At 35.8% G+C, this 19414-nt stretch overlaps 1 protein-coding gene across 1 annotated transcript in view; it reads right to left on the reverse strand.

Moving 5' to 3' along the window:
• The window catches only part of LOC113505486, a 64582-nt gene that overhangs the window by 17215 nt on the left and 27953 nt on the right, over positions 1-19414 (reverse strand). Inside the window, 1 exon segment of the mRNA XM_026888212.1 lies at positions 9018-9275. Within this exon segment, the coding sequence (XP_026744013.1) occupies positions 9018-9105 (88 nt within the window). The 5' untranslated portion in view covers positions 9106-9275.

Raw genomic sequence — 19414 nt, forward strand, 5'->3', positions numbered from 1 at the left:
GCCCATGCGACTGACCTCCTCAACCCAGTTACCTGTGCAACACGATACCCCTTAGTTAGACTGGCTGTCAGAATTTCTAGCTTCCGACTACCCGTAACGACTGTCAAAGATGTGTAAATAATGGCCAACAATTAAGATAATTCATAACAATAGTATACATTCCCATACAAGTTTTAATGGTATCAGAAATACATCATTAATGAAAATTCTAACTGTGTATCTATTACGGTTCATGACATACAGTCTGGTGACAACGACATGACCGAGGGACCTTCGGATGTCGTATTTATTAAGCCGCTATAAACAGTGCCGGCGTTAGGGGGGGGCGTGATGGGACGATGGCCCAGGGCGACAAATTCTAGGGGGCGCCAAGGTGAAGTTGGAGTCTCTTGCCTCTCCTGGCGCAAACCCTCAGAACTGTGCTCTACGCTAGAGGTGGAATACTTTCACCGCCAAACGTAACGCTAAAGGAAAGATGAAATTCTTAATATAATTTTACTTGGTATCAGCAAAAAACTTGATATTGCTTCCGTCAAGTGGGCGCCACAATATTTTCGCCCGGGGTGTCAGTGGCACTGGCTATAAAACAATCATCCTAAAAACAATATAAAATACTAAATAAAACATATGTTTTAGAGTTTATTTTTTCTCTGGAACCTTTTGTGCGTTATTCGGACTCGCACTTGCTAGATTATGATTGGAAAATTCCTAATAGTAATTAATAAAAACCCCCAAGAACACCAAAACAAGAACAAATTCTAACAACATTCAATAACACAACAGCTTAACTTTTAATAAATGCAAAAACGCAATTTCATTTGGAAAACCCCACCGCCAATCAATTATAGATAACTAGCTTTTCGCCCGCAGCTTCGCCCGCGTCGAGGCCGGTTATATCGCGTTTCCAAGAGAACTCTTCGGGATAAAAAATATCCTTTGTTCTTTCTCAAAGTCAACTCTATATCTGTACTAAGTTTCATTAAAATCAGTTCAGTGGTTTAGACGTGAAAGCGTAACAGACAGACATAGTTACTTTCGCATTTATAATATTACTAGCTGTTGCCCGCGACTTCGTCCGCGTGGTTAGAAGATATAAGTTATAATTTATACCTGCCTTCCATCTATCTATCTGCCTTCTATCTATCTTGTAGGATTCAGCGTTTGCAATGTAAGCGCAAAAAATGTGTTTTTTACGACCTCACATTAGAAACCTCAAAAATTGTAGCCTATGTGTTATTCTGATGTATAAGCTATATTGTGGTAAAGTTTCATTCAAACCCATTCAGTAGTTTTTACGTGAAAGAGTAACAAACATCCATACATCCATACTTACAAACTTTCGCCTTTATAATAGTAGTAGGATAGGGGGGATAAAAGATTTAACTAGATAAAACCTTCTTTTCCGCTTAGGAAATCATGAAATAGCTAATCGCTTTTTGGATTGAGTAGTTGATCAATGATTTGATATGGTATTTACTATTTTGACATACAAACAATAACAGCATAGACTTCCCACTGCTGGGCACATACCTCTCCTCGTATAGAAGAAGGTTTGCGCCGAGAATGGTCATCTTAACCACGATAGCTGACTGCGGGATTGGTGATTTCAAATTCCAATACCAAGTCATTTGCCTAGGCTTTTCCCAACTATGTTGTGGTCCGCTTCCAGTCTAACCGGTTTCAGCTAAGTACCAGTGTTTTACAAGGAGCGACTGCCTATCTGACTTCCTCATCCCAGTTACCTGGGCAACACGATACCCCTTAGTTAGACTGGTTGTCAGACTTTCTAATTTCTGACTACCTGTAACGACTGTCAAAGATGTATGATTAACAGCCGGGACCCACAATTTAACGTGCCTTCCGAAACAATGAGGAACTCGTTATGACAAAAAGATGGTCACCCATCTACGGGCCAACCGCGACAAGCGTAGCTTAACCTGTGATCAATTCACTTATGCAGTTATAGCTTAGCCACGAGCTCCTACCCAAGCAAGTATGAAAAGAAAAAAAATTAATATTGTTTAGCATTTCAAACTGTCATAAATAATTTAATGCGAATGGAATATAAAAAAAAAATCAAGTCCCAACTAATTCAAATTGAGAAACCGGTATATTAAGAAAAAAAAAACAAACTACGTAGCTGATATTTTCCCGCGTTTTACAAAATTTAACTTTTTATTCGTTTAATTTAAAACTGTTTGTTGCTAAGCCAATTGAATAATATTAAAATAGTACGGGTTTTCCAGCATATAAAATTTAAATAACAATTTGGCATACGTAATCATTTTTTTGCGTGAATAACCAACTCTAAGAATTATAAGACCGGTTACGTGTGCCTAAATTGAGAATATTGTCGGAGGTCAATGTAAATACATGTACTTTAAATAAAGTTGATATATTAAATGAACGTTATTGTATGCAAAATAAGTGATAAAAATTTCAAACGAATAGGGCTGTGGATATTAGCTGTCGTCTTACATAATAGGGTATTTAACTAAGTCTAATTATAATTATAAGGTGGCTGGCAGCGGATGGATGCGGGCTGCCCAGGACCGGGATGGTTGGCGCTCTTTGGGGGAGGCCTACGTTCAGCAGTGGACGGCGATAGGCTGAGATGATAATGATGATGAATTATAAATCTGTTTACTCCTTCAGACAGATTTCCAAAAGTATGGAATAAGTATTTCTTATTTTACCATAATATATCATTAAAAATTAAAGACGATAAAAGCGCCTTAGTTTGGTAGTGAGGGCGAAAAACATCACTTTCTAGTAAATCGTACTGGTAAGTGACGTCACACGCATTTTTTGTCATTGAGAGAAAAAAAATACGTGTCCAATATGTTTTGGAAATGAGACGGTCTGTACTGATTTTTTCTTTGTCAAATTAAATACTGTATTGATAATTCCACATGCGTATTGTCAATTTAAGTCATGTTTACAAGTCGCCATTTTGTGTGTCCCTTGTTAAACAGTGACTTTGTTTCACAGCTTTCGTTTGTGTGTCACTGTCACACAAATTAAAGCTTCCATAATAAACGATCTCTGTCAATGTTACGCACTCATAGCGGCGCGGGCACAAATGACTTGAACTACATAAGCTTAAATGGTAATAGAAATTTGACAAAAGTATTAAAATTACATTTCCATTCAAAAAGTCCAGCGACTTTGGCTATCTAAACGATGAAACAAACTCGACGGGCCTGTTGGTCTAGTGGCTAGTGACCCTGACTGCTATACCGGAGGTTGTGGGTTCGATTCCCACCCAGGACAAATGTTTGTGTGATGAGCACGATCATTTGTTCTGCGTGGGTGTAATTTATCTATACTATGTAAGAAATATATAAGTACAGTTTTCTAGTACTCCCAATACAAGCTCTGCTTAGTTTGAGACTAGATGTCGTGGTGCGAAAGTTGTGGATTATTATATTACTAGTTGCCCGCGACTTCGTCCACGTGGTTAGAATTTTCCCCGTTTTTTCCACATTTTCCATTGTATCTTCGCTCCTTTTAGTCGCAGCGTGCTGTTATATAGCCTATAGCCTTCCTTGATAAATGGTCTATTCAACACAAAAATAATGTTCCTGAGATTAGCGCGTTCAAACAAACAAACAAACAAACTCTTTATCTTATATATATGAAGTATAGAGTATAGATATAGATATTAAACACATGGTTTTTTGGTTTCGCTCTAATAATTTATGCAGTTGAATGTTCTGTGAAGTTTGTTGCGCCCTTTCTTCTTCACACCTAGAGCGCTTAGGAAGCGGTGAAGGGAGGGCGAAACTGGGTGCTGTCTGTTGTAATTTGACAGCAAAAAGTGCTACTTAGTGGCCTTATTTAAATTACTTTTGATTCTGATTGGATATGATTTTCTTGACAAAATCACAGTCGTATTATCTACGAGATCTTCATAAGTTTGTATGGGTATATGAAAGTCCGTTGCTCTTTCAACGGAAAAACCCGCACAATAGTTCCGTTTATTTGGAAGATTTTTGGTATACAGATAGTTTATAACATGTATTAAATAAATAAATAAATGCGGACAACATCACATACATTGTTCTGAACCCAAAGTAAGTTGCTAAAGCACTTGTGTTATGGAATTCAGATACAACAAAGGTAGCACGAACACCCAGACCCGAGACGGTGTAGAAATGTGAGTTTTTACATTGACCCGACCGGGGATCGAACCCGGGACCTCAGAGCTAGCGACACCTTGAAACCGGTGCGTGCGCCACTCGACCACGGAGGTCGTCGAAACACATAGGATAGCTTGATCCTGATTTTATGTTTATTTATTTATTTATTCCTGTCATTTCCGTTTTCCTCGGCCAGAGCCGCTGGTAACAGCTAATATGGCCATAAAGAGAGAAATTAATAGATTTTCTTTTATAATTTTAACCAGCACTAAGAACTCGATAAAAAATCACACCCTTGGTTAGAAAGCGGGGGTCAAAACTCAGTATAAGACTTAACCGTTTTTAAAATAAATCAAAATTCATTAATTCAATATACGTGTGTAAAAATGTATATTCTTGGCCATACGGACTAAGTCGCGATCAATAGCTAGTCATAATACACCGTGATTTTTTAGTCGTCTTACAAAAGCAGCCCAGTTCATGTATCCAATAACTAGAACACGTTCATGATAAAAAAATAGGTATTTATGAGATTTGAATAAATTTAAAATGCATTTCTTTTTCAATATTATGATGCAATTCGTAGTTTTTTTGATACACAGCTCTGTTGCGAACGCGGTCCGAGCCTTGAAACAATGGTGAGGGGCGCGGGCGGCGGCGTTTTTATCATTTTTAAGAGTATTTTCAGAATTCTCTTGTTTCATTTTTCTTCGTACTTATTATCTTAGTTGATGATAAAAAAAAAAATATCGCGCCTAGGGCTATTTTACGTCGGATACATGAACTGGGCTCCTTTTGTAAGACGACTAAAAAATCACCGTGTATAAAGAGGTGTGACGCTGTAGGGTTATTTAAGAAACTATTACTAATATAAAACAAAGTTATTATGAGTCTCATATGCTGTATATTATACTCAAATACTCACAAGGAAATGAAAGAATAAAATATTACATAATAAGAAAAACAATGCCTATTTTTGAATTAAATATTTGTTAAACCAACCTCAACATAAAATTACGACCGAAGCGCGGGAAACGTTTTTACGACAACAAGAATTGCTTATTCATTCATACATTGCTAATTTTCGCATTAAATATAATTTAACTATTAAAAACAATACGATTCATTGTCATTCGTTTTAAATTTATTAAGCTATGACCTCGGACAAGACTTATAGCAATACGCACGTCACTACAGCTTTTTTTACGCGCTTTTTTTTTAAATATAGAATCCTGTTCGAGCCGCCATGTTTGTTGCTAAGTCAATGTATTCAATATTTATGGCGCTGGTTAATGCGAAGGCCGAATTTTAAAGTGTTAGGCTAGGTTAACGTGTATTTAAAATGATGGCTTGAAGAAGGCGTGAAAAAGCTGTTTGAATTGAATGGACGACCTGCGACAATGATTTTTCATATTTATTCAATGTTCTTGTTTTTAATTATAATATAATAATAAATAATAGAATGGGATTAGTTGTATTTCCACAATTTGCAATAGTTTTGTCGTAACTTTAGGCCGTCTACGTCCATTCCTCTATAGCGCGGGGATGAATGATCCCTGGTAAATGCCACATTACATTTTAGATTAAATTTCTTTACAAGACCTCTGCATTTAGGGTCCGACTGTTAGCCAATAATTTACTATTTTAATGATGCAACAGATCGCGATTTCCCGACTAGTTTCGGACCCAACCGGGTTATTCGTGAGCTGACGCGGCGGCGGGGAAGCGAGTCCGCGAGTCGTACAATCATTTACCGTATATAATATATAGCATTCACACATGCAAAATCTGATGGCATTAGGAATAAAGGTCAATTTACCAAAAAATATTCTTGTTAAGATAGTACAATAATCGTAAACTTGCTATACGAATAATTAAATGCACTCATATCTAGCTGCCACTGTCATTCACCTGTCACTGGTCAAGTCCATTTACTAAATTTCATTCGAATTTGACAGCTGTCATTAACGGTTAACATTTTGAAAGAAACACGCAACGCAACATTTTCAAATAGTTCTGAACTTTTTGACTATTTATAAATTGATTTATTAAAATTCGACAAAATATTTGTGGGTGTATAAAGATTTTAAAATTTGAAATTCGTAAAGTTAGGGTTTTTTTTTGGAAAAGAATTTAAATAAAAACTAAATAAATATTGTGGAACGCTCATAAAATACGAATGGGCAGTTTATCAATTTATATAGACAGGTAGAATGACGTTGACTTATTATTAGCTCGCTTGATTATTTGGTACCTATAATAGTTAAGAATTCCAGTCACAATATTTAGATATTATCAGTTCTCGTTTCTTATTAGTTGTTTCTAAAGGTTGACATGTAATTTACTGAGCTTTGCCGCCGACACTGACCAATCCCGACCTAGGCATGTACAAATATGACATTAAAATTCAAACGTCAAAATTGATTAAAAACAAAAACGACAACTCCCGCTCTAAAGAAATAAATTCCTTAGGCGTATCCTGTCACCGCATTTCACAAACAGGTCAAGTCACATGCACAAAGACACCCAGACTCAGAACAAGCATTCGTGGATCACACAAACGCTTGTCCTATGCAGGGATCGAGTTCGCGACACATTGCGCACTGTGGGGTTGACGTGGTGACCTCAACCACTCGGCTATCCGTGCAGTAAATGCAACAAAAAGCATATTGAAACGTAGTATGCTAATACCACATAAAAACACCGTATAATTAGGGTTGCTAGCATGGAAATTTACTAACAGGAAAACGATTCTGTTTTTGAGTTTTTTTTTTCGAAACAGGAAGTTTTTGACTTCGATCGAATTTGAATACTGGTTTGTAATTTTTTGCATTCGAAAATAGATCGGTATTTTTGATAGTATTTATTTATAGATTTTTATTTTGTGACAGGTAATTGTGTTGGTTGTTTTATTTACTTTTTATTGGTTTATTTATGCTTCGGTATGCGGGCTTTTAGCGTTAATTATAAGATGTATTAATTATAATATTCAAAAATACACTCGGGTATATTATAATTATTATGATAAAATGTCTTACAAGTGGGCAAGGAAATAAAAATATGTAACTCTTAAAAAAAGAAAAAACACGCTAATTATAACATTACTAGCTTGCCTAAGCAAAAATTAATATTTCATAGCAAGCCAGTCAAGTTTTTTTATTTTCAACGAACCAAGTCGATGTTTTTTCTAAACTTAAACCTGACTTTTATGAACAAAACAAAAAAATTAACGAAATAATTTACATCGCCCGTGAATGATTCCCCGTCCATTTTATTTTTAGTATTATTATTTAAAACTCTATTTTAAATGTGTCAACATTAAATTCAAAACGAGCTATTGTGAGAATCATGTTTTGTCAACGCATCAATAAAATAAACCTGTTTATTTATTTTTGTAAAAGCCATTTTGAAATACGTACTTAATTATATTTTTGAAAACCGAGTCGAATAAAATTATCATCATCATCGGCCTAGCCTTTTCGCAACTATGTTGGGGTCGGCTACCAGTCTAACCGGTTTCAGCTAAGTACCAGTGTTTCACAAGGAGCGACTGCCTATCTGACCTCCTCAACCCAGTTACCTGGGCGACACGATACCCCTTCGTTAGACTGGTTGTCAGACTTTTCAAGCTTCTGACTACCTGTAACGACTGTCAAAGATGTAGGAATAACAGCCGGGACCCACAATTTCACGTGCTTTCCGAAACATGGAGAAACTCGTTATGACAAAGATGGTCACCCATCTAAGGACCAACCGCGTCAAGTATAGCTTAACCTGTGATCGTTTCACTTATGCGGTTATAGCTTAGCCACGAGCGCCTCCTAATACAATTATCATAATATAGCTATTAAACCTTTTTAGCTGTTCCTTTTTTAAAACAAATTACTAGAACGTTGCGTTTAAGTTCGGATTTTAAATTTGAATCAACTTGAGAAATAAGTGTGTCGACGAGTTTTTTTATAATCTAACTAGTTGTTGCCCGCGACTCCGTCTTCGTGGACTTCAGTTTACAGCGTTCGGTGGTCCCCGTTTCCATGGTAATGGATGTATTTCCTAAGTGATCTTATAGATGTTACACATCTCTTCAATTTTCCCTCGGGAACTATTTAAAAAATCAGGATAAAAGGTAGCCTATGTTCTTTTCCATGTCAATGGCTATATACATGCCAAACTTCATCCAAATTCGTTCTGCCGTTTTTGCGTGATTGAGTAACATACATCCAAACATCCACACTTTCACACTTATAATATTAGTAAAGATTTTGACTATGATAATTTATTATTATGATTTGTTTCTTTTATACATACATATAATAAAATTGCCTAAAAGTGAGTTATTTCTAGGAAAATATAATGATTAAGTTAATGAATGTTTAATTAAGTAACCGCGTCACGTCACGAACAGCGCCCATTGGCGAAGCGACCTATACCACTGGACTATCTGTGCAGGTAGGGTTGCCAGGCATGCGGATAAAAGCTATCAACATAGGGCCAACCTTGACTTGAAATAATTTGTTTTTTTTTTGCATTTTCATCATCATCATCATCATCATCAGCCTATCGCAGTCCACTGCTGGACATAGGCCTCTCCAAGTGCACGCCATTGAGATCGATTTTCATCACAATTTACAAAAAAATATATTTCCATTCGAGTATCCGTGAATTAAAATAAGATAAATAGGAAAATATATTATTTTTATAGTAACGTGAGAAAGATTAATTATTAAATGATGCAACGTATTTATCGGGCGCGTCAACTCATGATTAAGGACTCCGGTTGCGCCCGAAACTAGTCGGGCGATCCCGATATATATGTGAGTAAACCGTTGCATCATTTAATATGGAAAAAATATAATAATACTTTTAAATACCAACCTTTTTCGAGGAGTTGAGCGAACATGTTCTGTACGTTCGTGTGATGATGTTTCCATCGTAAGCAATACTGTTGAGGCGTCATTTTCATAAACTATAATCTATAATAATGTCCCAAATAAATAAATTAAACTTTGGTATTGAGAAGGCAGGTCATCAGATCAAGTTTGGTTGGTGATTTTGGTCGGGATGTTTGTCTTAAACCCTAATAATGTCTGAGCGAATAGGCACGCATGGAATGTACTCTTCTGGTGGGTAAATCTGTAACAAAAGAAAGATAATGTTAATTAATTAAATGATCAATTTGAATGGTCTATTAGTCTAGGACAGGTTACGTGGTTACATGGTAACAGGGCCCCAATTCTGCTATTAACAATGGCCGATGAATGAATTAAAATAGGCTCAAAATGACACTATTCGTTTTCCTACACAATAATATCCAATCTCAAGGACAATACATTTAATTTTTAATTATTGTGTTGGCAAAATTCTTAAGAAAATAGGAATAATTTCAAATTTAATCCAACTGCCATTCATTTATCGGCCATTGTAGTAAACAGAATTGGGGTCCTGATGTAATATGTCACACAAATCGAATATATCAGAATCCAGGCTATATCGCATAAACCACGATACCTAGACTGATAAAATTATCACAGATAAAGATCGTTAAGTAACGATTGTTACGGTCATAAATTCGATTGGTAAGGTCCGTTTTCTTTACTTTTTGAGTAAGTAACATTCAAACATTAGCATACCAAGTAAAAACTAACTGTAATTTACTAATTTTTTATCTAGCCCACTGTGTTCCACTGCTGGGCAAAGGTCTCAAAAATCCTTCCCCGGTTTCCTGGTCTGGGCGTATATAACCAGCCCGCGTTTAAAATAAAATTTAACTATATTTAGTAATATACATTTTCCTGTAACCAGCCCATGATAAGGGCCCGAACTTATGGACCCCTTATCATATCCCAAAAATGATTACAACACCCAAGATACGTTATCAACAAAGTTTTCGAAAACAGTTTTAAAATACGATAGTTGCGTGTAACGAACGATAACGACCATAAACTATAGATAAAAATGATCTAGTTTGTCTATTAGTTGTGGTTTTTTAAATATTCTATTAGTTCGAATGTTCTGGAAGTTTTTTTTCAAACGTTGTCTATATGAAAAATGGCGTTTTGTATGTATTGAAAATTTGTTCTTATACGATTTGTTATATCTAGCAACTGGTCCAAAAGGATATGTCTATATCCGTATACAAATGCGTAAAGGTAATAATACAAAAATTGATCACCCATCTTATTAATGACCTTACCAATGGATGCTTAACTTGGATGTTTATATTCATTATTTTATGTTACACCGGCAATGGAAATATATTATCTGTGTCATTTTCAACTTTCTAGCTAACACGGTTCATGACATAGCCCGGACGGACAAACGAACAGACAGCGGAGCGTTAGTAATAAGGTTTCGTTTTATTCCTTTGCTTACGGAACCCTAATAATCTCTTTAGGGCTTCAACAAAATACCTTGTATCACATATATTAAAAAATATGCGTGCGTACAAAGTACACATGTCTGAAGTGATACATTTTTGGCGAACTAATTTATAAATCTTGTTTATATTTATACACATCTAAAACTTTAGATTTCCGAGACTAAGAGGAAGGGAAAAAGGAAGATAGGTTGGGAATTTAATTGTCATAAAAATAGAAATGATTAACTATTAAACGAATACACAACCAATATGGCGTATATTATTTCTCGATATCCCGTATTCTCTCTCTCGTTCAATCTTTCTCACTATAGCTCTCTCCCGCCTCTCTCTCCATAGCACTGTGCGTGATACGACGTTCGCTCCGTCTCACTTTTTCTCTCAATCTTTCTCACTTGCTCGTTTGCCCTGTATTACTCTCTCTCAATCGGTCTCCATCGCTCTCTCTTTTTCGACACTTCCGTTGCATACCGACGTTATGTCTGTAAAAAATGTACCCTCATGCGCCTAAAGACGTTTCACTTCAATCTATACTAATATATAAAGCTGAAGAGTTTGTTTGTTTGTCTGTTTGTTTGAACGCGCTAATCTCAGGAACTACTGATCCAAATTGAAAAAATCTTTTTGTGTTGATTAGACCATTCATCGAGGAAGGCTTTAGGCTATAAACCATCACGCTGCGACTAATAGGAGCGAAGATACAATGGAAAATGTGAAAAAAAAACAGGGCAGGTATAAATCATAACTTATATCTTCTACCCACGGGGACGAAGTCGCGGGCAACAGCTAGTAAGTCATAAAACTCTAAACAAAAACCAAACAACTACATTTATGAAAGACAAAGCTAATGAACTAAGACACACTTAAATATAGACCTTATCCATCAAAAAATAAAGTTTAAAATCCTTTACATACAGAAACAATCTAATATTTGCACTATTTTGCAGTTTATACTCTTTCGCTCTATGATAGAATTCTAGGAAATATGAAAGTGCAGTGTTGTCTATAATAGTTGCGACATTTTCGTAAAATTAATGTATTTACAGAGCAATAAAAGAAATATATTATAATTATGTTTCTATGTCTTATAAGATGTAAACTAAGCTACAACTGCACGAATTGATCACAGGTTAAGCTGCGCTTGACAAGGTCGATCTTTGGATGGGTGACCATCTATGCGACGAGGTTTTTTTATGTTGCGAGAGGCACGTTAAATTGTAGGTGTGTGTGTTATTTATACATCTTAACAGTTAGGTGTAGTCAGAAGCTAGAAAATTTTGAATGAAATATTTTATTTAAAAATATTTTATTTGTCACCAAGAAACTGGATAAAATATGAAAAACCTTTCTTTAAACCAAACTTTTACCGGTGCTTTGGAATCAAAGCACCTACTCGAAATTTCAAACACATCTTAGCTCCATGATGGTTTTAAGGATCTCCTATGGCCACCCTCCAGCTCCAGCATCAGATCAGCTCTACGTCATTTATTCACATGGTCCAGATAACGTTTAATATGTTTATAATAGCTTAATTGTTTTTACACATCATCATCATTATCATCATCCACAGCCTTTCCTCCCACTGCTGGGCATAGGCCTCCCCTTTCTCGAGACAATTTCTACGGTCCTGTGCCAGCCTCATCCAGACTCGACCTTTATAACGTCATCGACCCATCTTGCTCCCGGACGACCGACGCTTCTTTTGCCTTGTCTTGGCCACTATTCTGTTTTTACACACATATTTGCAATAATTCTGCATCCACTTTGGATTCTTTATGTCCGTTTTCTTATAGAGCGGAAGTGAACGATCCCTTGTAGATCTATCACATTATCGATTAAAGTTCTCGACAAGGCCTCTACATGTTGGACCTGTGTCCCCGTGCACGCCTTTAAAAAGGACCGGGTGAGTGAAGAATGAGGAGATACAAATAATAATAATAATCAATTTTATTTTTAGGCAACATGGCCCATATATATATAGTCACCTTATAGACTGACATACATAATGCAGTATTTGTCAGAAAATAAAAACATAATATTACACTGTCCCGCAATATACAAACGCTGTCAAAAGTTCCCGTTTTCATCTCAGACGGGAACCGGAAAGTGGATCAAATATGACTTGCAAGATTTGATTACATACCAATAGCTAGACAACGGGACAGGTCAAACTAAATAAAAGCTTGTAAAATACGCATTATTTCAAGACAAATTATTCCAATTATGACCAATATCCTTGCTCAGTGTATTGGAAAACCCGATGCTGATGCAAACTTGTTGTCATTTACATCATCCATGGTTAGAAACGATTGTTTTACGAGTTGGATCCCCGCGTAGAACAAGCATTTGTGTGATCCACGAATGCTTGTCTTGAGTCTGGGTGTTTTAGTGCATGTGACTTGAATGTGTGTGAAATCTCCCGCGATACAAGGATAAAATTCCTTAACAAAAAACAAAAAAAAAATCATTTATTTATAAATCATTTATCTTCAAGAGCAACGAATACCAAAATATTGCCCTTATGATAAGAAGCAAGTTTTCTCTCATCAGGTCTTTGATGAGGAGCACGTGACTAAACTGCAAATGCCCAAATCGATTACAGGTTAAGCTACGCTTGATACGGTCGGACCCGACTGTGATGGTTGACCATCTATGTCATAAGGAGTTCTTACCTGTAAGGGTGGATTCAGGGGTCATGGGGATCGTGGCGCCACTGGCACCAAATCTGCATCCGCCCTTGCCTACATATTTCAGTAGTTACATAAAATTGTGGGTGGCAGCTGTTATTTATCCATCTTTGACTGTTGTGACAGGTAGTTAGAAGCTTGAAGCAATGATTTTTAGGTGTGCCTATACAATGGATTTTCGGTTGAGTCCGAAACTGGTCGGGCGTCCGATAAATACGCGTGAGAAAACCCTAACTTAATTAATAAGTATAGGAATTCACATCACGAAAGTTATCACGTATGTATAATAATAGCATATTTATTTATTTAATTATTTTTATTTATTTATTTATTGACACACCAACGACTTATTCACTAACTCATTACATTAATTAAATATTTGAATTAAACAGCGATGCGGTGATATAATAATAGATTTAGATTAAATTTTTATCAAGATCGGTCCAGCCGTTATAATAGTTGTATATTGCATTGTCATCGGATTTGAAGCTACCCTGAAAATTTCAACCTGCTACCTTATCGGGAAGTGCCTCAAAATTGAGTTCCAAAAATCCAACCGGAACGAGAAACAAACAAGTGAGTGTATAGACATGGAAAAAACGAGGTGTTGAGTGAAGTCGGGTGCCACTACTAGTATACAATTACAATTGTGTGCTTATTTGCGCTAGTTTTTCAACAACTTGCGTCATACTAATTACATATGCAATTATAAGGAATTTCAATGTACAATCAACGAGTCGGATATTTTTAAAGTAAAAGACCGCTTTTGAACAATCTGTGCGAATAAATTGATGAATTTAATATTAAATATATGAAAGGGATCTGTCATCTACTTTTAAAGTATTATTTCTTGTTGTTAAGGGAGCGAGAAGGAGCATCATACAGCCTATAACGGAATAACGTCTCTCTGAATATAACTGCATCCGAATCGGTTCATACATTTAAGAGCTGCGATGCGACAGACACACAGATAACAAATTATGATCGAGAATAAGCGGATTTTTTTAAACGACTCCCTCATTAAGCAACTTAATCCTTGCGTCGCGAGGGTTTCACGAACATACAATTCACATGCACAAAGACACCCAGACTCAGGACAAGCATTCGTGGATCGCACAAATTCTTGTCCTACGCGGGGATCGAAACCCGCGACACGTCACGCACAGGATTTGGCGTGATAATTTCAACCACTCTGCTATCCACGCAGTCACCAGTCAGCTTTGTGGGTTCCCTCAAATTTATTTGCCACCCTTTATTGTTTTTCTTAAACACATTACGGAACATAGTACGGAACTTTAGTATCGCGAGTTCAACTTGTACTTAACCGGTTATTGAGGATATTCGTTCATTGATATTCTTACTCCTAGTAAGAATATCAATGAACGAATTGCGAATTTAAAGTAGGTAGAAACTCTTTCTATCATCCTCGGCCTAGCCTTTTCCCAACTATGTTGGGGTCGGCTTCCAGTCTAACCGGTTTCAGCTAAATACCAGTGTATTACAAGGAGCGACTGCCTATCTGACCTCCTCAACCCGGTTACCTGGGCAACACGATACCCCTTGGTTAAACTGGTTGTCAGGCTTTTCAAGCTTCCGACTACCTGTAACGACTATGATAGATGTAGGAATAACAGCCGGGACCCACAATTTAACGTGCCTTCCGAAACACGGAGGTAGAAACTCTTTCTATAATATGTTTAAAACAATTGTTGTGTCACAAGCTAATGATAAGATACTACAATTGTTAATAGATAACAATGATTAATTTAGATGATGTTCAATATAATACCCATTATCTTGTTTCGTAAAGAAATTAATACCATAATTTTTTTACTTTTGAAAACTACAATGGTGGTCGTAACGTAGCTTATAGTGTTAGGCCGTAGGTAAGTAACATTTTAATATATTATAATCGGAAGATAAGAGTAAATCTAATCAAACATTTCAATTTAAAAAAATAACGCTCAAATGTATGGTCATGACATTTCGTTGTATGTCACGTGATTTTGATCTGTCATCTTCATATATTCGATTTTTTCTCATTTAGCTATTCGCCGGCGGCTTCGCCCGCATCGAGGTCGGTTATATTGCGTTTCCAAGAGAACTCTTCAAAAGTCCAGGATAAAACTATCCTATGTTCTTTCTCAAGGTCAACTCTATTTCTGTACCAAATTTCATTAAAATCAATTCAGTGGTTTAGACGTGAAAGCGTAACAGACAGACAGCCAGACAGAGTTACTTTCGCATTTATAATATTATAAGTATATAAGTTAGGAAGTAAGGATAAGATAAATAATTATTACTGAGAAGGGCTTTGTGATTTGTCATAGCTTATACTTCATACCAAATATTAAGTCTGGTCCAGCCCAAATTTGTATACTTTTTATCGGTCAATTTTTTGTCTTTCTAGGATACAGCTTACAAAAATATATAACACCTACCCTAAATTTTCAACACTCTAAGATCAAACCTATTTTTTATCCTATTTTTTTGTGGCAAAACAACGTTTAATGTTTCAGCTACTAAATAAATAGACGAACAACAAATCGCAACGTACAAATAACTAGCAAATTGAAATATGTTATCCACAACTATACCATTCAACAATAGTTTAGTTGACATGTACTTACATTATCACACATTTTTATCACATTTCAGTAGTATTTTAGGTTACATAACTATTTTTTTGGGGTCAAACACGTGTATTTCGTACTTTAAACTTATGATTTTATTTGAATTAATGACGTATTAATTAACCCGTTCCCTTAGACAAGGGAATAGAAGCGTTACCACTGATTGCCACTCAAATGTAATGATTTGACAAGCCAAAGACACGTGATTTGTCGAAAGGAAATAGAAAATGTTTTATCTACTTATAGTATCCTTTCCCAACTATGTTGGGGTCGGCTTCCAGTCTAACTGAATGCAGCTAAGTACCAGTGTTTTACAAGGAGCGACTGCCTATCTGACCTCCTCAACCCAGTTAGCTGGGCAACACGATATCCCTTAGTAAGATTGGTTGTCAGACTTTCCCGCTTCTGACTATCTGTAACGACTGTTAAAGATAAATAACAGCCGGGACTCACAATTCAATTTGGCTTCCGAAACACAAACTCGAACTCCTCTCAATTACTACTTTCGATTGCTATCGCTGCGGGTTCCAAGATAGCCTATTATTCCTGGATACACCAAGCGTAGGTGCTGTCTAGTTTTATAGTTGAACCTGGTTTACAGGAGCTGGCTAGGTCTATGTGGCGGGCGCATTGATGTAGAATATAATTTCCATACATTTCATTCTATTCGTGACTATGGGACTACTTTATAACATTGCTTAGGACCTCAGCTTACAGTTGAATTTAAGAATACTCAATGCATCTATATTTAAACTAACAACTTATCTAAACAAGTAACATTACGAGAATCAGTGTTAATAGAAATCGATCGAATGTATGTAAATGACATTTCCTGTCAAAGCGACCTGTCAACTCCATACATTTGACCGCCACTCGACTAGAGGCGACTTACTAGCGTTTCAAATGACATTTGAAAGACGATTAAATAATTTCCCTGATCTGTGCTCGAGAAACCGGCTGTTTCTTACAAATACATTGCTTATTAGAACACAACTGTGTGTTTCACTTCACTAGACAGGCATTTTTAAATGATTGATGTTTTTCTGACTATAATTTTTACATTTTCGCATAATTTTTCTACTAAGCTAGTGGAAGTAGATTAATAGATTGGTTATCTCTTTTCAATGTTAATACATAAAATTGAAACGTGTTAACAGCAATAAACCGAACGCTAACACTGAGATTTGCTCAAATGTATTAAAATGACATGACAGAGAAACTTTAACAATTAATGTCATTCCCATACATTTCATGTTTTCTATTTCAATGCGATGTAATATTGTCTTGGCGACCCCTTAAGTTATTTAATACTAGCTGTTGCCCGCGACTTCGTCCGCGTGGTTAGAAGATATAAGTTATAATTTATACCTGCCTTCTATCTATCTTGTAAGATTCAGTCAGCGTTTGCAATGTAAGCGCAAAAAAATGTGTTTTTTTACGACCTCACATTATAAACCTCAAAAATTGTAACCTATGTGTTATTCTGATGTATAAGCTATATTGTGGTAAAGTTTCATTCAAATCCATTTAGTAGTTTTTACGTGAAAGAGTCAGACATCCATACATCCATACTTACAAACTTTCGCCTCTATAATAGTATTAGGATAATAAAAATGTACGTATAGGTAGCTGTGGTTGGTTGAAAGTCTTGCTTCTTCTTTCTTTTTACTTCTTAGACAAGTGTTATTTTGTTAACCGACATCTTGTATGAAACATAACGAAATGTCATTCTCATACATTTACGGGTTTTCTACTAACGTCCACGTTTACAGAAAAGTAAATTGGCTGCAAGGGCGCCACTAGTGAACGATGTACTCAAAATACATTAAAGTACAAATAAAAACTAACAATTGAATCCAAATAAAAAATATCAAAACACTCAATCAAATTTAAAAACAATAATTTTGAGTGACCTTCGTTTCAAATTATCGCAAAATAATTGTTTACCATTCCATAACCTATGCCAATACTTTTTTAATTTAAGTTAAAACAAAAGTGTGTACCTATAACCCCTTTGCGGTCAAAATTCGATAAGTACTTGGCTTTTATTATAGTACGCTCGATTATAATTAGTAGGCCTGTATTAGAGTATGCTGAAAATGAAACTCATTATTTATGAGTGTAAAGTACTTCCATGCGAATTGCTTAATCGTATAATCTAAAAAAAATGACAAGAGCCTAAAAAAATACAGCACCTAATTGGTGACTTTTTTATGGGACCAATTGACTGCTATTACGCGTTAAATGAAAAATGATCTACAAAATCGGTTGATCCAGTCCGAGGTTCTGAGGTAACAAACATGAAATAATATAGACGAATTGAGGACCTCCTCCTTTATACAGTCGGTTAATAAAGTATTTTTACCAAGCTTTATCAAATCTATCACGCTTGCAAAGCAATAAGAATGCTTTAAGATGAGAGTAGGAAAATCCCACATTTTAACATTTTTCCAAATATAATCGAAATATTCCGAGCAGTCTAACCAAGGGGTATTGTGTTGCCCAGGTAACTGAATTGAGGAGGTCAGATAGGCAGTCGCTCCTTGTAAAACACTGGTACATAGCTGAAACTGGTTGGACTGGAAGCCGACCCCAACATAGTTGGGAAAAGGCTAAGCCGATGATGAATCGAAATATTCAGAGCAATCGCCACTTCAGCGTACTATAATACAGGCCAGATGTATCTATTATAAATATTATAATTTGATGACATTGAAATCAAATTTGGCATTTGTTTAAAAATATCGAAACGCAGATAGCACGGTATTTTGTAAACAAGTTTTTTGTATTTGTAGCTCAGATTTTAAGTATATATTTTTATCGAATTTTACCTGTGGGTGTGATTCAAAATATTGGTAATAAGACTGCCTCAGTAATATCATAAACATACAACTGACTTCAAATAAAAACTACTGAAACAAATTCGATGAAAAAATTAATAGAAATTAAAAAATCTAAAAACCCACGATTTTAAATGTCATTTCCATTCAAATTTTATCAAAATTGATCCAGCCATATTCTTAATTGTAAATTGCATTGTCATCAGATTTGAAGCTACCCTGAAAATTTCAGCCTGCTTGCTTATCGGGAAGTGCCTCAAAACTGATTTGCAAAAATCCAACCGGAACGACAAACAAACAAGAAAAGTGAGTTTATAAAAACGTGATTTTTATGGAACCAAATGACAGCTATTTCACGTTAAATGAGAAAAGAATCAACAAAATCTATTGTCAGTTTAAAGTATTGAAGTGAAAAACTTAAAAAAACGGACGAATTTAAAACCTCTTCTATAAAGTCAGTTAAAAACTAGTTGTAGCCCATGTCTTTTCCTTATCTAGGTAGAAACCGCTAGGTGCACGGTCACACAAGTTAGAGTAAAACAAGTTTTTATGTAGTTAATCTCGTTATATTATTTATCCATTCTCATATATAGCTGGATGGTCTGTTTGTTTGAACGCACTAATCACAGGAAATACTGGTCCGATTCGAAGATGTCGAAACTCAATCACTCAATCCATATGTTACAGAGATGGTAGAGCAGACTTGCTTGTGGCTAAGCTGTAACCGCATAAGTGA

Source organism: Trichoplusia ni, chromosome 26 (assembly GCF_003590095.1).
Source record: "Trichoplusia ni isolate ovarian cell line Hi5 chromosome 26, tn1, whole genome shotgun sequence".
In the NCBI taxonomy this organism is placed as follows: domain Eukaryota; kingdom Metazoa; phylum Arthropoda; class Insecta; order Lepidoptera; family Noctuidae; genus Trichoplusia; species Trichoplusia ni.